Genomic DNA, 20,384 nt, shown 5'->3' on the forward strand with positions numbered 1-20,384 from the left:
ACAGGATTCCTTTTGGAGCAGAGTCGGCATGAGTGCCTGGAACCCACTCAGACTCCTGGGCCTGGCGGGAATGAGCCTGCTGAGGGATGAGACCTCGGTCATCTCCATTTTGGAGTATCTGCCCACCGAACTCTTCCCACCACTGTTCATTTTGGCCTTCTGTGGGAGACACAGTGAGGCCCTGAAGGCCATGGTGCAAGCCTGGCCCTTTGTCCGCCTGCCTCTAGGGGGTCTGATGCAGACGCCTCACCGGGGGACCTTACAAGCAGTGTTGGATGGTATTGATGTCCTAGTTGCCCAGCAGGATCGCCCCAGGTGAGTCTGATCCAGGTATCCTGGTAGAGTCCTAGACATCCTTGAGAGGCAGCTGGTGTCATAAGAGTGGATGGCCGGTTGATGGACTAGAGGCTTCTGATGATGCCAAATGAAGAGGCTCAGAGGCCTTGGCCATTGCTGAGTTCCAGAAATGTAGGAGTACCTAAGATGAAAGGGCACCTGAAGGAACACGTCCCCACATCTTTCTAGTGATGCTTAAGGTACTAGAAGTGGAGAACCAGGAAGGATGGAAGGGGAAACAAGATGGAGGAAGGTGAGGCAGAGAGGGAAGAAGAGGGCAAGGCAACAGGTGATGTCAGGGATGAGAAGTAAAAGCTCAGGTGGGAAATGAGTGCTGCCTAAATGCTGAGACTGTGGTTTCATTATGTGTGGCTCTTAAACCATCGCTGCCAATCTGCTGTTTCCCCCACAGGAGGTGCAAACTGCGGGTGTTGGATTTAAGGCATACTGGACAAGACTTCTGGAGAAAGTGGTGTGGAGATGGGGCCCATGGGTACTCAAGCACTCTGATGGCACCAGTGGCTGAGGACAGGTCAAGGGCAGAGCAGTCCTTGACTCCCGTGGTGGTGTTCATAGAACTTCACCTCAAAGAAAGGACCATGGATAGATTCCTCACCTACCTCATCAGGTGGGTGGAGGAGAGGAAAGCTTCCGTACACCTGTGCTGTAAGAAGCTGAAGATACTTTCAATGTCCATGGAAAATATTATGAAGGTCCTGAGCAGGGTGCAACTGGACTGTATCCAGGAGGTGCAAGTGAACTCCACCTGGCATCTGTCCACCCTGGCCGTGTTTGCTCCTCTCCTGGGCCAGATGGGTAACGTGCGGAGACTCCTTCTCTCCCACATCCACGTCTCTGCACTTGACGAGCAGGAACAGCAGCACGTTGTCCAAATTACCTCTCAGTTCCTCAGGCTGCACCACCTCCGGGATCTCTGCATGGAATCTCCCTCCTTCCTTGAAGGCTGTCTGGATGAGATGCTCAGGTGAGAGTGCACCACTGACCAGGTAATGATGGACACAACACTAGAACGTGAAACACACTGTCCGCTTTGCTGCTCTATCCTGAAGTGTGGTATCACATAACCATACAAATCAAGGTAGGGACCCAAACTGGGATAGGGGCTCTGGAAAGGGACACCATGCTAGGAAGATATAGACTAGAGGTTAGGATCTAGTGGGTGTGAGTATGTGATTTCTTCTTTAGGAAGAGATATCTTTGTTTAGATGACTTAGGAAAATAGGGGGCCTTAAAGAATGAAAACTCCATCAGGCCTGAACATTTCTAAATGGAAGCTCTGTGCTCATCAGTTCTGTGACCACGTTGAGCCTGTCTCAGATTCCCTGTCTGTAAAAGGTTGTTTTTTGCTCCAGATAAGGTACTTAATATATGGAAAATGCGTGATTCTGGAGATGATGGTAATAGAGCAGGAGCCAAAGGGATAATAAAAATTGGAAGATGGTTTGCAGATGATGCAAGGATGTAACTAAGACCCTGTAGACCGGCAACCCCAGCTGATGTTGTGAGATCTTGCCCATGTTGGTCCACTATGCATGTTACCCAGAAGCCTCACCTGGCCTGAGTTATGGGTGCCTGTGGCCCAAGCATGGGCTGAAGGAAGCCTGAGTAGGAAGAATTTTAGGGATGTCACTTACTATTAAAATTCAGTGATGCCCACTCTTGATTGACACATGGTGTCAGGCTCTCCGCTGAGCATGTTCTAGTGCATTCCGTTATCTTCATTCATCCTCAAAAGAAAGTGGGGTATGTTGTACCCTTTTAGCAGATGAGGAAAGAGAGCTTTCAATGTTCTGTGGACTTGATCCAGTCACACAAAGAAGGTGAAAGAACTCAGGATAAAATGAGACTGTGCATTCTGGGTATTGATCATTATCAGATGGTGAGACCAAACTTAACCTGGGGCAGATCACTTGTCTCCCACCTTAAGTTCACTTTCCACCCCAGTTTCTAAGACATAATTCCTCTTTTTCTCCCCAGGTGTCTGACAACCCCCTTGGACAACCTTGCGATAACTCACTGCCTCCTTTCGGATTCAGACTTGAGCCATCTGTCCCAGTGTCCGAACATCAGTCAGCTAAAGGGCCTGGATCTGAGTGGCATCACCCTGACCTACTCTAGTCCTGAGCTCCTCCCGGTTCTGTTGGAGAAAGTTGCAGCCACCCTCCAGGAACTGTATTTAGAGCAATGTGGGATCATGGACTCTCACCTCGAGACCATCCTGCAGCCCCTGAGCCGCTGCTCCCAGCTCATGTTCTTTAGCCTGCGTGGAAACCTCATCTCCATGGCCGTCATGGAGAAGCTGCTGCGACACACCTCCGGGCTGCCCAGTTTAAGTCAAGAGCTGTATCCTGTCCCTCAGGAGAGTTACAGCTCTCAGCGAATCCTCCAACCTGGGAGACTTGCACAGTGTCGGGCTGAACTGTTTGAGATTCTGAGAGTCTTAGGACGTCCCAGGATCATTTGGATTAGTTCCAGCCCCTGTCTGCACTGTGGAGATAACACATTCTCTCATCCCCAGCCCATCGTATACCGCTGAAATCCCCCTAACTACTTGGGTGCATCTGTCAAAAGCTTTCTTCTGAGCACTTGGAAATTGAAATCTAGGACATAGTTGAATCGTAAAGGGAAAAGAGACCCAGGGTTTCAGATATCTGCTCAATGTAAATGTGAAAAGAAAACGTGATTAAGCGAGGGTGCAGGATTGCAGAGGGAAAAGTTAACTCTGACAGGTAATAGGCCTTTAGCGGACATGTGTCCTATAGAGTCAGAAATATGAATCTAAGTTTCTTTAGGTGGATTCGGGCTTGAGACACATATGTTGGAGCTCTCCCTGGGTGGATTTTGTAAAGAAATGGTCAGAAATAAAGAGACCCTCAGTGTAAACTGACTGCTGCCCTCCATGACGTATTATTCAGCTTTCTCAGTTTATAACTCAGCAAACTCCTGGTTACTGATGGGGAAAAAAAAAAAAAAGGCACTGAGTTGTCTGTGATCTGAAACGTTACCATTCGAGCAAGTTCTTTATTCTGTCTGGGGCATCTCTTTCTTCCATCCTTATTTCTGTGGCTGCTCAGTAGGTTAATACACACAAAGGCGAACATACTCAGTGGTCAATGAGCCACTGGAATGAGAGTTCTTGGCAGGGCCCTCACTGCTCATTCAGACCATGACCCTGGATATGAGCAGCCCTCATGGTTCTCCTTGTGGGTCCATATGTCTCAGCCAGGGCAGGAAGGGCGTGGGGAGGGCATAAGAGAGATCAGAGTCATCTCTTGTGATAGACATTCTGAGCCTCAGGTCTCCTAGGCCACCTGTTGGTAGATCAGACCAGAGGATAAAAATTAGTTTGGTAAGCAGGACTCTACAGTTCAGTATTAAAAAAATAAATTAGGGCTTCCCTGATGGCGCAGTGGTTGAGAATCTGCCTGCTAATGCAGGGGACACGGGTTCGAGCCCTGGTCTGGGAGGATCCCACATGCCGCGGAGCAACTAGGTCCGTGAGCCACAACTACAACTACTGAGCCTGCGCGTCTGGGGCCTGTGCTCCGCAACGAGAGAGGCCGCGATAGTGAGAGGCCCGTGCACGGCGATGAAGAGTGGCCCCCGCTTGCCCTCACATGGAAACGAAGACGCAACACAGCAAAAATAAATAAATTAATTAATAAACTCCTACCCCCAACATCTAAAAAATAAATAATAAATTAATTAATTTTTTTAAAAACACAAAAAACAAACCAAAACCCTGCTGCTATGTAAATGTCAGTTGACTAAATCATTGGGCTGTGATCTATCTGTTAAAGATATGTGTCATTTTAAAATTATAAAAAATATTTAGTACTTTTAAAGAATAGATGTGGATTTAAAAAAATGTTTTATTTGGTTTGGAGCCTCAAAACAAATAGGATTTTAAAACCGATTTTAAAAATCAATGAACACGGATTATTTTTCTCCCTTAAAAATATTTAGAATAATCAAATTTTAGAGCTGGAAGGATTACAGTTATAGTTTTTAAAGTAGACTTTATTTTTCAGAGCAGTTTTAGATTCATAGTAAAGCTGAGCAGGAAGTACCGAGAGTTCCCATCTAACTGCTGCCCCTATACGTGCACAGCCACACTATTGGCGTCTCCACCACAGGAATACATTTGTTATAATTCTCGAACATACACTGAGGCATCATTATCACCCAAATTTCATAGTTTACACTGAGGTTCACTCTTGGAGTTGTATATTCTATGAGTTTTGGCAAATATTTAGTTGTAGTGTCCTATAGAGTAGTTTTACTGCCCTAAAAATCCTCTTTACTCTGCTATTTATCTTTCCATTCCTGCAGCCCTGGCAACCACTGACCTTTTTGCTTTCCCCAGAGCTTTGCTTTTTCTAAAATATTATATAAATGGAATCATCCGGTATGTAGCCTTTTCGGATTGGCTTCCCAGTTAGTAATAAGCATGTAAGTTTCCTCCATGTCTTTTCATGTTTTGATAATATTCCATCGTCTGAATATATCAGAGTTTATTTATTCATTCATCTACTGAAGGACATCTTGGTTGCTTCCTTGGTTTGCTGCTATAAGCATCTGTGTGCACATTTGATATGGATATAAGTTTTCAACACATTTGGGTAGATACCAAGGAGTGAGACTGCTGGATCATATAAAAGAGGTGTGCATTGGGCTTCCCTGGTGGCGCAGTGGTTGAGAGTCTGCCTGCCGATGCAGGGGACACGGGTACGTGTCCCGGTCCGGGAAGATCCCACATGCCATGGAGCGGCTGGGCCCGTGAGCCATGGCCGCTGAGCCTGCGCGTCCGGAGCCTGTACTCCGCAATGGGAGAGGCCACAACAGTGAGAGGCCCGCGTACCACAAAAAAATAAATAAAATAAATAAATAAATAAATAAATAAAAAAGGTGTGCATTGCAATTATTTTTCTCTTTTGACAATTTTACCTGTTAGAGATTGTCTCATAAAGGGCAGGGACTGTGTCTCTATCACCCTGTGATCCCACAACTGAAAAAAAAAAGCCTGGTGTGGCAGTAAATGCTTCTTACTGGGGGTGCATAGACATCATTAACATCAGTTTGTACGCAAATGTTATTTTGCACTGCAGTGCAAATTTGGGGGAAATCAACATTAGCTGTCTACCAATTACATAAATTAATTGGATATGGAAGCAACAGACCTTGTGGTCAATACATTTGTACGTGTGAATTGAACATGGAAGTGTAACTAAGCAGGACACTGTGAGGCCGTCCCAGGGCAGATCACCCCATGTTCTCCTCCTGCCTCTCATTTGTAGATGGGGAAACAGTGAAGCAAGACAAATAATAATAGTTTAGACATTAATCAAATTCAAGGACCTTTAAAACCTCTTGATGTGGAGTCAAGATGGCAGAATAGGAGGATGTGGAGTTCGCTTCTGCCCACAAGTACATCAAGACTACATCTACGAATGGAACGGTTCTCACAGAGCACCTGCTGAACACTAGCAGAGGACTTGGACACCTACAAGGACAAGAAAAATACCCAGGCAACCGGGTAAGATGAAAAAAGGGAAAAAAAAAGAAAAGAGAAAATGGGATGGGACTTGCACCTTTGGGGGGGAACCTAAAGGAGACGAGAGGTTCCTACACCCAGGGAAGCCCCCTCACTGACGGGAAGATCAGCTGGGACAGAAGGGAAGATTTGGGGGCTCAGAGGACAGCGCAGCAACTGGTCTGTGGCAGGCAGGAGAGAGTAAGACCTACACTGAAAGTCCATGCCACAGCCCTGCACACCCCAGCCTGAGATGTGTGTCTGCTATTGTGGATGCAAGCTGGGTTCTGGAACGTGGGGTTTGGAGAGCAAACACAGTGAGGGGACTGCTGTTGGTTGCAAACAGACAGCCTGAAGGCACAGGAGTAAGGAGCTCCACAGCCAGGAATGTTCGTGGAAGAAGCCTGGACCACCATAAAAGCAGGGTGCCACTACTGAGCTGTACACAAGGGGCAGGCCCTCCATGGGAGCCCTCTTCCCCACATGCTGAACCCTGCCTTCATGGGCACAAGGAGCAGCTCCCACCTGAGCAGGCTCACACTCCCCACCTGCTGCCACCTGCAATGTCCACCTGGGTGGGCACATGTGCTCTGGGGCAGCATCTAGAGCAGATGCTGGTGAGAGGCTGACAAGCAGAGGTGGGGTTGAAACTATAGCTGAGCTCCAGGGGCGGTGCAGCTAAGGGAGAAGAGCTGAAATCTTTCTGTGCAACTGTAGGAACCACGGATTTACACACCCACGGCCGGCTTTGTAACTCAGCGCCTGCAGAACATCTGAACAAACGAGTGCTCCTGCAGCTGAGACTGGTCAAGCTTTAGCAGCTGTGGTCTTTGTGGACATGTACACATGGGGATTGGTTCAGGCCAGAATCTGAGCTGCCACCATAGCTCCCACAGCAGGTCCAGGTGCATGATTACTGCAGTCCTGAGACCTGACTTTGGTGGATCCGCACTGGTAGCCTGGTAGAAACAACACCTGACAGACATCAGGACCAATTGCCGGCATACCCACAGTTAGGTGGTGCTGAGAGCTGTTCCAAAAGCAGTGTAATGTGTTGGCCAGCACAATGGGTGAAAAGTGACAACAGAGTACCCTCACAGGTGAACACCTCCAGAGGAGGAAAACTCCATGGCTTCTCTCCCAGTGGGAGTGCTCCAATCCCACCTACCTCACATCACAGATGAGAAACATAGCTCAGAAACAGATTTGGGGGCCTCTACTCCAACAACTATGGAGCAAGCCCTGCCCCTGACAGGGTAGTGACAACCACAGAGTAAAAAGGAGGCCCCTTTCAATATTCAGTACAGGCTCAGGTCACCACAACATCAGTCACACCTCCTATCAATGGGATAATAGCCAGCATACACTGAGGAAAGAGGAGGCAGATATACATATTAAAAACAGCCCTCACCCCCAAAAATATTAAAACCACGCTGACTACACAGGGACATTCCCACCTACAAAAATGCCCTCCAAGACAGTCTGGGGGTCAGGAATTGAAAGGAAGAACCCCCAGAGCATTTGGCTTTGAAGGCCAGTGGGGCCTGAGTGCAATAGCTCCACAGGGCTGGGAGAAGCTGAGTCTCCACTCCTGTCGGGTGCACACAAGAACTCACAGGCACCGTGACCCAGCACAAAGAAATACTTCCATAGGAACCAGGGTAGACCTAACTAGGGGTCCTGGAGGGTCTCCTAGGTTGGTGGGGGGTGGCTGTAACTCACTGTGGGGACAAGGACACAGGCCACAGAGGCCCCAGGGAATATTGATCAGTGTGAACTCTCCCAGAGGTCCCCGTTTTGGCACCAAGACTTAGTCCCACCCAATAGCCTACAGGCTCCAGAGCTGGAACCCCTCAGGCCAAACAACCAGCAAGACAGGAACACAGCCCCACCCATCAGCAAACAGGCTGCATAAAGTCGTACTGTTCTCACAACTGTTCTCACAACTACCTCAAAACACACTCCTTGACACAGCCTGCCCACCGGAGGAACAAGACCCAGTTCCACCCACAAGAGGGCAAACACCAGTCCTCCCCCACTGAGAAGTCTGCATAAGCCCACGGACCAACCTCACCCACCAGGGGGCAGACACCAGAAGCAAGAGGAACTACAGTCCTGCAGCCTGCAGAAAGGAAACCATGAACACGGAAAGCTAGACAAAACATGAGAAACAGAGAAACATGTTGCAAATGAAGGAACAAAATAAAAACCCACAAGAAGAACTAAATGAAGAGGAGATAAGCAATCTACCTGAAAAAGAATTCAGAATAATAATAGTGAAGATGAACCAAAATCTTCACAGATTGAAAAGAAATGTTTAACAAGGACCTAGAAGAACTAAAGAACAAACAGTGATAAACGACACAACAACTGAAAATAAAAATACACTAGAAGGGATCAATAGCAGAATAACTGAGGCAGAAGAACGGATAAGTGAGCTGGAAGATAGAATGGTGAAAATAACTGCCAGGGAGCAGAATTAAAAAAAAAAAAAGAATGAAAAGAAATGAGGAGTCAGAGACATCTGGAACAGCATTAAACACACCAACGTTCAAATAATAGGTGTCACAGAAGAAGAGGAGAAAGAGGAAAGGTCTGAGAAAATATTTAAAGAGATTAGAGTCAAAAACTTCCCTAACATGGGAAAGGAAATAGTCAATCCAGAAAGTACAGAGAGTCCCATACAGAATAAACACAAGGAGAAACAGGTTGAGACACATGTTATTCAAATTGACAAAAATTAAATACAGAGAAAAATATTAAAAGAAGCAAGGGATGGGGCTTCCCTGGTGGTGCAGTGGTTGAGAGTCCACCTGCCGATGCAGGGGATGTGGGTTCGTGCCCCGGTCCGGGAAGATCCCACATGCCACGGAGCGGCTGGGCCCGTGAGCCATGGCCACTGAGCCTGTGCGTCCAGAGCCTGTGCTCCGCAATGGGAGAGGCCACAACAGTGAGAGGCCCGCATACTGCAAAAAAAAAAAAAAAAAGAAGCAAGGGAAAAGCAACAAATAACAAAGGGAATCCCCATAAGGTTATCAGCTGATTTTTCAACAGAAACTCTGTAGGCAAGAAGGGAGTGGTAAGATATATTTAAAGAAATGAAAGGGAAAAACCTACAACCAAGATTACTCTACCCAGCAAGGATCTCATTCAGATTCCATGGAGAAATCAAAAGCTTTACAGACAAGCAAAAGATAAGAGAATTCAGCACCACAAAACCACCTTTACAACAAATGCTAAAGGAAAGTTTCTAGGCAGGAAACACAAGAGAAGAAAAAAAAGACCTACAAAAACAAACTCAAAACAGTTAAGAAAAAGTAATAGGAACATACATATTAATAATTACCTTAAATGTAAATGGATTAAATGCTCCAACCAGAAGACACAGACGGGCTGAATGGATACAAAAACAGGACCTATATATATGCTGTCTACAAGAGACCCACTTCAGACCTAGGGATACATACAGACTGAAAGTGAGGGGATGGTAAAGATACTCGATGCAAATGGAAATCAAAAGAAAGCTGGAGTAGCAATACTCATATCAGACAAAATAGACTTAAAAATAAAGACTATTACAAGAGACAAGACAAGAAGGAAACAACACAATGATCAAGGGATCCATCCAAGAAGAAGATATAACAATTGTAAATATTTATGCATCCAACAGAGGAGCACCTCATTACATAAGGCAAATGCTAACAGCCATAAAAAGGGAAACTCACAGTAACACAATAATACTGGAGGATTTTAACACTCCACTTACACCAATGGACAGATCATCCAGACAGAAAATAAATAAGGAAACGCAAGGCTTAAATGACACATTAGACCAGATAGATTTAATTGATATTTATAGAACATTCCATCAGAAAACAGCAGAATACACTTTCTTCTCAAGTACACACGGAACATTCTCCAGGATAGATCACATCTTGGGTCACAAATCAAGCCTCGGTAAATTTAAGAAAATTGAACTCATATCAAGCATCTTTTCTGATCACAACACTATGAGATTAGAAATCAATTACAGGAAAAAAAACTGTAAAAAAACACAAACACATGGAGGCTAAACAACATGCTGCTAAATAACTAAGAGCTCACTGAAGAAATAAAAAAAATACCGCAATGACAATGAAAACATAACCTAAAACCTATGGGATGCAGCAAAAGCAGTTCTAAGAGGGAAGTTTATAGCAATACACTCCTACCTTAAGAAGCAAGAAACATCTCAAATGAACAACCTAACCTTACACCTAAAGCAACTAGAGAAAGAAGAACAAACAAAACCCAAAGTTAGTAGAAGGAAAGAAATCATAAAGATCAGAGCAGAAATAAATGAAATAGAAACAAAGAAAACAATAGCAAAGATCAATCAAATTCAAAGCTGGTTCTTTGAGAAGATAAACAAAATTCATAAACCTTTAGCCAGACTCATCAAGAAAAAAAGGGAGAGGACTCAAATCAATAAAATTAGAAATGGAAAAGGAGAAATTGCAACTGACACCACAGAAATACAAAGGATCATAAGAGACTACTACAAGCAACTATATGCTAACAAAATGGACAATCTGGAAGAAATGGACAAATTCTTAGACAGGTACAACCTTCCAAGACTGAACCAGGAAGAAATAGAAAATATGAACAGATCAATCACGAGTAATGAAATTGAAACTGTGATTAAAAAGCTTCCAACCCGGAGGGTGGGAGGGAGGGAGACCCAAGAGGGAAGAGCTATGGGAACATATGTATATGTATAACTGATTCACTTTGTTATAAAGCAGAAACTAATACACCATTGTAAAGCAATTATAGTCCAATAAAGATGTTTAAAAAATGGTTAGCACCATTTTTAAAGTAAATATTGGTGCAATACGAAAAATAAATAAATAAGAGCATACAAATAATAATAATAAAAAGCTTCCAACAAATAAAAGTCCAGGACCATATGGCTTCACAGGCGAGTTCTATCAAACATTTAGAGAAGAGTTAACACTTATCCTTCTGAAACTATTCCACAAAATTGCAGAGGAAGAAACACTCCCAAGTTCATTCTACAGTGCACCGTCATCCTGATACCATAACCGGTGATATCACGAAAAGAAGAAAATTACAGATGAACATCACTGTTGAACATAAACACAGAAATCCTCAACAAAATAGAATCCTAGCAAACAGAATCCAACAACACATTAAAAGGATCATACACCATGATCAAGTAGGATTTATCCCAAGGATGCAAGGATTCTTCAATATATGCAAATCAATCAATGTGATATTAACAAATTAAAGAATTAAAACCATACGATCATCTCAATAGATGCAGAAAAAGTTTTTGACAAAATTCAACACCGATTTATGGTAAAAACTCTCCAGAAAATGGGCATAGAGGGAAACTACCTCAACATAATAAAGGCCATATGCGAGAAATCCACAGCAAACATCATTCTCAATGCTGAAAAACTGAAAGCATTTCCTCTAAGATCAGGAACAAGACAAGGATGTCCACTCTCACCACTATTATTCAACATAGTTTTGGAAGTTCTAGCCACGGCAATCAGAGAAGAAAAGGAAATAAAAGGAATACAAATTGGAAAAGAAGAAGTAAAACTGTCACTGTTTGCAGATGACATGATACTATACATAGAGAATCCTAAAGATGCCACCAGAAAACTACTAGAACTAATCAATGAATTTGGTAAGGTTGCAGGATACAAAATTAAGGCACAGAGATCTGTTGCATTCCTATACACTAACAACAAAATATCACAAAGAGAAATTAAGGAAACAATCCCATTTACCATCACAACAAAAATAATAAAATACCTAGGAATAAATCTACCTAAGGAGGCAAAAGACCTGTACTCAGAAAACTATAAGATACTGATGAAAGAAATCAAGCAGATAGAGAGATATACCATGTTCTTGGATTGGAAGAATCCATATTGTGAAAACGACTATACTACCCAAAGGAACCTACAGATTTAATGCAATCCCTATCAAATTACCAATGGCATTTTTCACAGATTTAGAACAAAATATCTTACAATTTGTATAGAAACTCAAAAGACCCCAAATCACCAAAGCAGCCCTGAGAAAGAAAAACGGAGTTGGAGGAATCAGGCTCCCTGACTTCAGACTATACACAAAGGTACAGTAATCAAGACAGTATGGTACTGGCACAAAATCAGAAATATAGAACCATGGAACAAGATAGAAAGTTCTGAGATAAACCCATGTGCCAATGGTCACCTAACCTATGACAAAGGAGGCAAGAGTATATCAACACAATGGAGAGAAGACAGTCTCTTCAGTAAGTGGTGCTGGGAAAACTGGACAGCTCCATGTAAAAGAATGAAATTAGAACATTCCCTAATACCATACACAAAAATAAATTCAGAATGGATTAAAGAACTAAATGTAAGGCTGGATACTATAAAGCTCTTAGAGGAAAACAGGTAGAATGCCCTCTGACATAAATAACAGCAAGATCTTTTTGATGCACCTCATGAAGTAATGAAAATAAGAGCAAAAATAAAGAAATGAGACCTAATTAAACTTAAAAGCTTTTGCACGGCAAAGGAAACCATAAACAAAATGAAAAGACGACCCACAGAATAGGAGAAAATATTTGCAAATGAAGAAACCAATAAGGGATTAATCTCCAAAATATACAAAGAGCTCATGCAGCTCAATATCAAAAAAACAAATCACTGAATCAAAAAATGCGCAGAAGACCTAAATAGACATTTCTCCAAAGAAGACATACAGATGGCCAAAAAGCACATGAAGAGATGTTCAGCATCGCTAATTATTGGAGAAATGCAAATCAAAACTACAATGAGGTATCACCTCACACCAGTCAGAATGGCCATCATCAAAAAAAATCTACAAACGATAAATGCTGGAGAGGATGTGGAAAAAAGGGAGCCCTCTTACACTGTTGGTGGGAATGTAAATTGGCATAGCCACTATGGAGAACAGCATAAAAGTTTCTTAAAAACTCAAAATAGAGCTACCATATGATCCAGCAAGCCCACTCCTGGGCATATATCTGCAGAAAACCATAATTTGAAAAGATACATGTACCCCAGTGTTCATTGCAACACTATTTACAATAGCCAGGACCTGGAGGCAACCTAAATGTCCATTGATAAAGGAATGGATAAAGAAGATGTGGTACATATATACAATGGAATATTACTCAGCCAAAAAAAAGAATGAAATAATGCCATTTGCAGCAACATGGATAGACCTAGAGATTGTCATACTGAGTGAAGGAAGTCACATAGAGAAAGACCAATATCATATGATATCACTTATATGTGGAATCTAAAAAAAATGGTACAAATGAACTTATTTTAAAAACAGAAATAGAGTTATAGATGTAGAAAACAAACTTATGGTTGCCAAGGAGGAAAGGGATAGGGAGGGATAAATTAGAAGTTTGGGATTGACATATACACACTACTATATATAAAAAAGATAACTAATAAGAGCCTACTGTATAACACAGGGAACTCTACTCAATACTCTGTAATGACCTATATGGGAAAAGAATCTGAAAAAGAATGGACATATGTATATGTATATGTATAACTGAATCACTTTGCTGTACACCTGAAACTAACACAACATTGTAAATCAACTATACTCCAATAAAAATTTAAAAAAAGAGAAAAAACTCCACAAGGAGATATCACCTCGGAATATTTAGTATGGCTGTTATAAAGACAAGAGATAACAAGTGTTGATGAGGACGTGGAGAAAAGAGAGCCCTTGAAACTGTTGCTGGGAATGTAAGTTGATGCAGCCACTGTGGAAAACAGTACGGAGGTTCCTCAAAAAATTAAATATACAACTACCGTATAATCCAGCTATTCCACTTCTGGGTGTATATATGAGTGAAATGAAATCAGTATCTCAAAAAAAATCTGCAGCCACAGTTTCACTGAAGCATTGTTTACAGTAGCAAGACATGTAAACAATCTAAGGGTCCATCAATGGATGATGGAGAAAATATGAATGTATATATTTATATATATATATGAATATTATTCAGCCATAAATCCATAAAAAAGAAAGAAGTCCTGCCACTTTCGGTAACATGGATGGACCGTGACGGCATTGTGCTAAGTGAAATAAGTAAAGAAAGACCTATGGGGAAAGACATAAAGTGGTTAAAAGGTGCAAACTTCCAGTCACAAAATAAATAAGTCAAGGGGATGGAATGTGTCTGTCGTAGCACAGTGACAAAAGTTAAAAACATTGTGTGTCGTGTATGAAAGTTGCTAAGAGAGTAGATCTTTAAAATTCTCATCATGAGAAAAAAACATATTTATGTGATGTGATGTATGATACCTAAACTTCTTGTGGTGATCATTTCACAATGTATACATGTCACATCGTTATGTTGTACACTGGAAAAGGAATACAATGTTATAGGTCAATTATACCTCAATAAAACTGGAAAAATTCTTCTAGGAAAATATGCCAAAAGAAAAATGAAAAAAAATAAGGAGACAGGGCTTTTACAGTGAAAAAGAAAAAACCCCCACAAATATTTGCATGTCTGACTGACTTAGCTGTGTGAACTATGATAGCCAGCGGAGAAGCAGTAGACAGAGTGTGGCTGTACCACCCTGTGCTCACCCTCACCACACAGACCATAACTCGCATGTTTGGATGGTGTGTGCAGGATTAAATAACAGTACAAGGGGGAAAGAAACTTCACTTTTCTCACCAGTAGGGAAAAACCACTGCTTTCATTATTGGTAAATTCTCTTCCTAGAGCCACTGTTCTCAAATTTTCAGTCTCAAGATGCCTTTATATTTTAAAAATATATCGATGATCCTAAAGAGCTTTTGAGTATCTGGGTTATATTTGTCAATATTTGTCATCTAGTTACAATGGGAAAATATTTAAAACTCATTTATCAATTCAATTATGCATAACAGTACCAACCTGTGACATAAATGACACATTTTTACCAAAAGTTGTTATGTTTTCCAAAACTATAAATAAAAAAATTTTTAAAGTAATGTGAAGTGTCTTATTTAAAAAATATAAACTCTTTATTGGGACATAATTTACTACTATGTCAGTAGTTCATCTTTTTCGGGAATTTAATTTTTATTTTATATTGGAGTATGGTTGATTTACAATGTTGTGCTAGTTTCAGGTGTACGGCAAAGTGATTCAGCTACACATATACATACATCCATTCTTCTTCAGATTCTTTTCCCATATAGGTTATGAAAGAATATTGAGTAGAGTTCTCCTCCACACTGGACCTTGGCTGACCCTTGCCTGACTTCCAGGTGCAAGTATCCCAGGAGGACTTGGAGGGAAGGAAACCTGCCGTGAACTCAAGGCAGGGAGAAGAGCCAGGGAGACAACCTCTCCCACACTCCCCCACCCACTGCCAAATGCCTCTGGTCCCCTTATGGACTTTGCACCCAGGTGGGTGCTGGGGTCCTCTCCTGCACAGGGACAGGTGCAGCTGTCCTGCAGGTGAGACTTCTCTAGAGGAGGGACACAGGAATATGTGAGGAACCCAGAGCCAGCTGTTCTCTGACTCTGCACCTGATAGAGGGAAAGGGCTCACCTGCACTGCAGGCCCTGGTGTGGGTCCTGGTCTCAGCGGCTCATCCTCTCCCTTCCCGAGATCCAGAGTCCAGTGGGTGTGGCCTCAAACCTTACCCCGATCCCCTGGGTTCCCAGCCCAAGGAGAACAAACTCCTCCCAGCTCCCTGGTCAATCTGGTCCTTGATCCCCACGGTCTTATGAGTTTCCGCCGGGAAACAGAAACCAGCTTTGATCAGGTACACCATATTAATACTGTTAGGAATGTTTCCCATCTGCTGTTCCAGGGACTTGCTGATCCAGGACCTTTCTCCTTCAAATGGAGCCAACCTGCACTGGTGAGGTGCTTCATGTGGATAAAATGCAGGTAAATCCAGACCCTTCTCCCTCCATTTTCCCATGTGTGACCTTGAACCAGTCAAGGGATCCCCTCTCTCCATGGTCTCTGTTCCTCTCAGGCTCACAGCCCGTATCTCCCAGAGATGCAGGAAAGAGGAAAGTGTGTGAAGAAAAGAATGAAGAAGCTCCAGACGAGGTGACACTGGTCAGAAAGTTCACACTCACAGAACTCTGGGGGAATTTCATGACATTGGAAGTCCAAAGGATCAAATGTGGGAGGCTGATACCAACTTAGTAAGGAGGATGACAATTTACAAAGCATAGAAAAGATGCGGATGTCCTGTCATCAGTTATGAGAAGGAGGCAGCCACTGCTCACACTACTTCTGATAAGTTTCTCACAAGGAAATAAAACACTTTAATTCTCAACATCTTAAATTACAGTGTGCTAAGTCAATGGTAGTTGACTAGTTTTTATTTATCTGTATATTTATAATCACAGCAAAAGAGTTCTTAATTTTTTTTTGTTTTTTTTTGCGGTACGCGGGCCTCTCACTGTTGTGGCCTCTCCTGTTGCGGAGCACAGGCTCCGGACGTGCAGGCTCAGCGGCCATGGCTCACGGGCCCAGCCGCACCGCGGCATGTGGGATCCTCCCGGACCGGGGCACGAACCCGTGTCCCCTGCATCGGCAGGCGGACTCTCAACCACTGCGCCACCAGGGAAGCCCAAGAGTTCTTAACTGTTTTAAAGGTCAGGGGATAACCATAATTTTTTCTTCTGATTATTAAGATTGTGTTGTAGTTTCAGTTTGCACATTCATTTTTATTATCGTTGGGGAAGAATAATTCCTCTAACCTTCTACTTTCTTCAACTGATCTGATAATCAAGTTGACATAAGACAGATTAACACAAGAGAAAAAGAAGTTTAATTGGGAAGGTTCAGGAGTCCCACAAGCACAGTGAGACCCCAGGAGAAGCTGAGCAATGGAGGCTTACGTGTGATCTCATGACACAGAATGCGAGAGGGGCCCCAGGCTTCAAAGGGGAGGAGGGTGATTCACAGAAGAGCAGGTGTTTGGTGATTAGATGTTTGTCCAGCCATACAGGTACCTCATTCAGTTAAAGTTATCTCTTGGTAATAACTCTCTCTCTCTGGCCAGGCCCCCTTTCTAAATTCTTTTAGGTAGTGCAGAGAGAGGGAAAAGGTTTTCTTTGTTTCAATTGGCTGTGTCTTGATTGCCTATAGCTCCAAAAATATGCATAACAATGTGGCACATTTGGGGGGTGGCGTTTTTAATCCCTTCACCCTCCTGCGCTACTGTGGTCTAGGTACAGTTCTGCTTGTATTAAATTTATGTTTTCAGCTTATGTGTTTTTTGCCTACCTCAATAGAATGTAAGGTCTCTACATGTGACCTAACATAAGAGTGGGTCACATTCATTGGATGCTTCCCCGACATCCAGAGTAGCAGCTGGCACACTCTAGATACTAAGTAAATACATTTTTCTGATTGACAAATATAATCGTGGATATTTAAATTGTGCAATGATGATGATGTGAGATATTACACACATACACTGTGAAAAGGTTACCAAGATCAGGATAATTAAGACACCCATCACCTAATAGTTAATTCTTTTTGTGTGTGGAGTGAGAATGCTTAAGGTCTACTCTCAGCAATTTCAGGTATACAATGTTCTATTAACTATAGTCACTGTGTGTGTCTTAGATTTTTGAAGAGAAAACTGAACACCCATGTTTATTGCAGCATTATTCACAATAACCACAACGTGGAAACACCTAAATGTCCTTTGATGGATGAATGGATAAAGAAAAGGCGGTATATGTACATAATGGTATATTATGCAGCCATAAAAAGAAGGAAATCCTAGTGGGAGGGAGGGAGACGCAAGAGGGAAGACATATGGGAACATATGTATATGTATAGCTGATTCACTTTGTTATAAAGCAGAAACTAACACACCATTGTAAAGCAATTATACCCCAATAAAGATGTTTAAAAAATAAATAAATAAATAAATAAAATAAAATAAATAAAAAAAAAAAGAAGGAAATCCTGTCAAAAGACAACTATTATATGGAATCTTTATGTGTAGAATCAAAAAAGAAAAGAACAATTTCACAGAAACAGAATAGGATGGTGGTTGCCAGGCACTCGGCCAGGGGGAATGGGGAGAAAGGTAAACATTTTCAGTTATATGAAGAATAAATAAGTACATTTAAATGGATCAAGTAGAAAGCAGTGAGGAGGCAGTATTGGGTATTAGGGGGTGTCATGTGTGCTAGATACTTCCTAGTGAAAGTGCCCACAGGGTCCCCACCTCGATGGGTTCCTGCTGTCCTCAACCCGGTCATTAGAGGAGTTTTCCCACACACGGGAGGCCAGTGCCCCTGAGGCCATTGCAGGTCGTCCCTGCGCTCCTCCTTCATTTGTGCTGGGCAAGCAATGGATCCTGGTTTGACTTTTATTTCCCATGACCTTTCTATGGGTCAAAGTAGACAATCTGGTGTCGCTTGGATGACAAAGACAGTGTCAGACCTCCTTTCTCATTTCCTCCTGAAAAGCACAATTCTCAAAGTATGGACGCTGTGTTGCGTGACGACGCTAAATGGCAAAATTTCCAAAGAGCATCCCTTTCCTTGGCCTAAATACCAAAGACGGGGACCCTCCACTTCCCACCTAACTTGCTTGTCGTCTTTGCATCAAGAATGGTTGCTATTTACCCGCTCTCTCCAGACTGCCCATTGGACAGACCCTGTGACTTTGGGCTGGGGGTAGGGGTAGCCACTGGAGCCTAAGGCAGGTCAGGCCAAGCAAATCCAGTCTCTTGGGAACTCCCAGTCCCAAGCGCTGGCCCTCAGTGCTCCCAATGGCCTCAGACACAAGTCCCCAGTCTTGAAGGGACACAGCCCTGTGAGTGCTGAGGACATGGTCTCCTGCTCAGCTGCCATTTCTCTTTTCCCTCCCTCATTCTGGGCCCTACAGCAGGTCCTCTGGAAATTCTCTGCCCTCTCCCTCTTCCTTCCTTCAGTCCCTATGGTCCAATCCCTCCTGGAGAGGGTCCCAGACATCCTCCCCACCCACCATGGCTCTACAAACCTGTCCCTCGGGATTAATTGCCTGGACCCAGGGCAATGTTCTCATCAAACCTTTATTGATGAGGAAGAAAGATCAACAGCTCCTTGTTTATAGCAAGATATTAGTGGATCTAGAGTGGAACCAGAGCCTGTTGAGAACTAGAGGGGGCAAGGAAGGCCAACACAGAGACCTGAACTTTCAAAAAGGCACAGAGGACAAGACATCTCAGGGCAAGAAGGGATCTGAGTTGGGAGAGAAAAAAGACGTACTGGGCTTGAGGAGAACTTTGTCAGCTCAAGGGCTGGAACAAGAGAGCCACGGAGGGGAGAGCCTCTGCAGGGGACTGGTCCCCAGGGCCTCCCATCAGCTGTTATCTCTAGGAAGACCAGAAGAGTCAAGATCCTCCTCTGTAACCTGGGGGGGGGGGTCTCCCCCCAGCATTCCTGGGTGCCTCAATGGATCCAGAGGGGAACTCTATGCCTTGGGGTTAGTCATAAACTCCAAAATAACTCAGAGGAATTAAAGCAGAATTCCTGGATTTCTGCTGATCCCAGTGGAAGGGTGTCCCAGCATTGTAGCCAGCCTCCAGTTTCTAGAAGAGGTGATGTTGGTGGGCTGCAGAAAGAGAGGACTGCCGAGTTGCTTCATCCTGGAAAGGGAACTGGATGCACAGAAACATTCTAAACCCCTGAACAAAGACCCTGGAGCAATGTTTTGGAATCTCACTTGAGATCCTGTGACTGGAAAAGCAGGACAGGACGTACCCCTGATGGGTTCAGAGGACTGCTCTGACCTGGGCTGCAAATGAGGTCATGAACACAGGGTAGAAATGCTAAATCCAGGCTCCTCACCTGACCCTGGGAGTCCTGCTGGGCCCAGAATTGGGCGGGAAGGACGGCACCTGTGCTCCCTCCTCCTCGATGCTCAGTGTGTCCCCTGAGCAAACAGGCTCTGAGTGGAGGTGGTCAGAGGAGGTTACACTCTACCCAGGGGGAAGGGAGAGGTCTGGGCTTTTTTCTAGAACATTCCAACACTTTGACCCCTCATAGCTCCTTGGATCTCACAGAAGCTATGATCCTATAGAGACATCCCCGGCTTGGACTCTGCTATTTGCCCATTTACACTGACATAACCTGAAGTCCGTCAGTCAGTCCTTCCTACCACTTAGGTTGTCTGACAACTCGGGGGGCCTTCTGTACCCGTCACCTGAGGGAATCTGCCAATTATTCACAGTGTGGAAGTGGGCAGGTTTCTATCCCAAGCCCACACCTGAATCCACCAGCCTAAAAATGGGAAAAGAGCAGTGAACCTTTCATTTCCTGTGAAGGTTAATCGAGGTAGTGGATGAAAAGTGCTGACACCATTGCTCACCACGTCGTGTTCAATAAACAGAGAGGTTTGTGATCATCATTGTTACTAATCTCACTCTACTGCAGCTTATTAAGAAAAGGGTTCGGTGGCCTGGGAGT

General features: G+C 43.5%; 1 protein-coding gene across 1 annotated transcript; it reads left to right on the forward strand.

Annotated features, from left to right (window-relative positions):
• Positions 1–28: 28 nt before the first annotated feature.
• Positions 29–2,893, forward strand: LOC136118586 (melanoma antigen preferentially expressed in tumors-like). The gene is made up of 3 exons (XM_065871849.1): positions 29–315; positions 749–1,321; positions 2,335–2,893. The coding sequence occupies exons 1-3, from the start codon at positions 29–31 to the stop codon at positions 2,891–2,893; spliced, it is 1,419 nt and encodes a 472-aa protein (XP_065727921.1).
• Positions 2,894–20,384: the final 17,491 nt, after the last annotated feature.

This window comes from Phocoena phocoena, chromosome 1 (assembly GCF_963924675.1).
Source record: "Phocoena phocoena chromosome 1, mPhoPho1.1, whole genome shotgun sequence".
NCBI classification, from domain to species: Eukaryota; Metazoa; Chordata; class Mammalia; order Artiodactyla; family Phocoenidae; genus Phocoena; species Phocoena phocoena.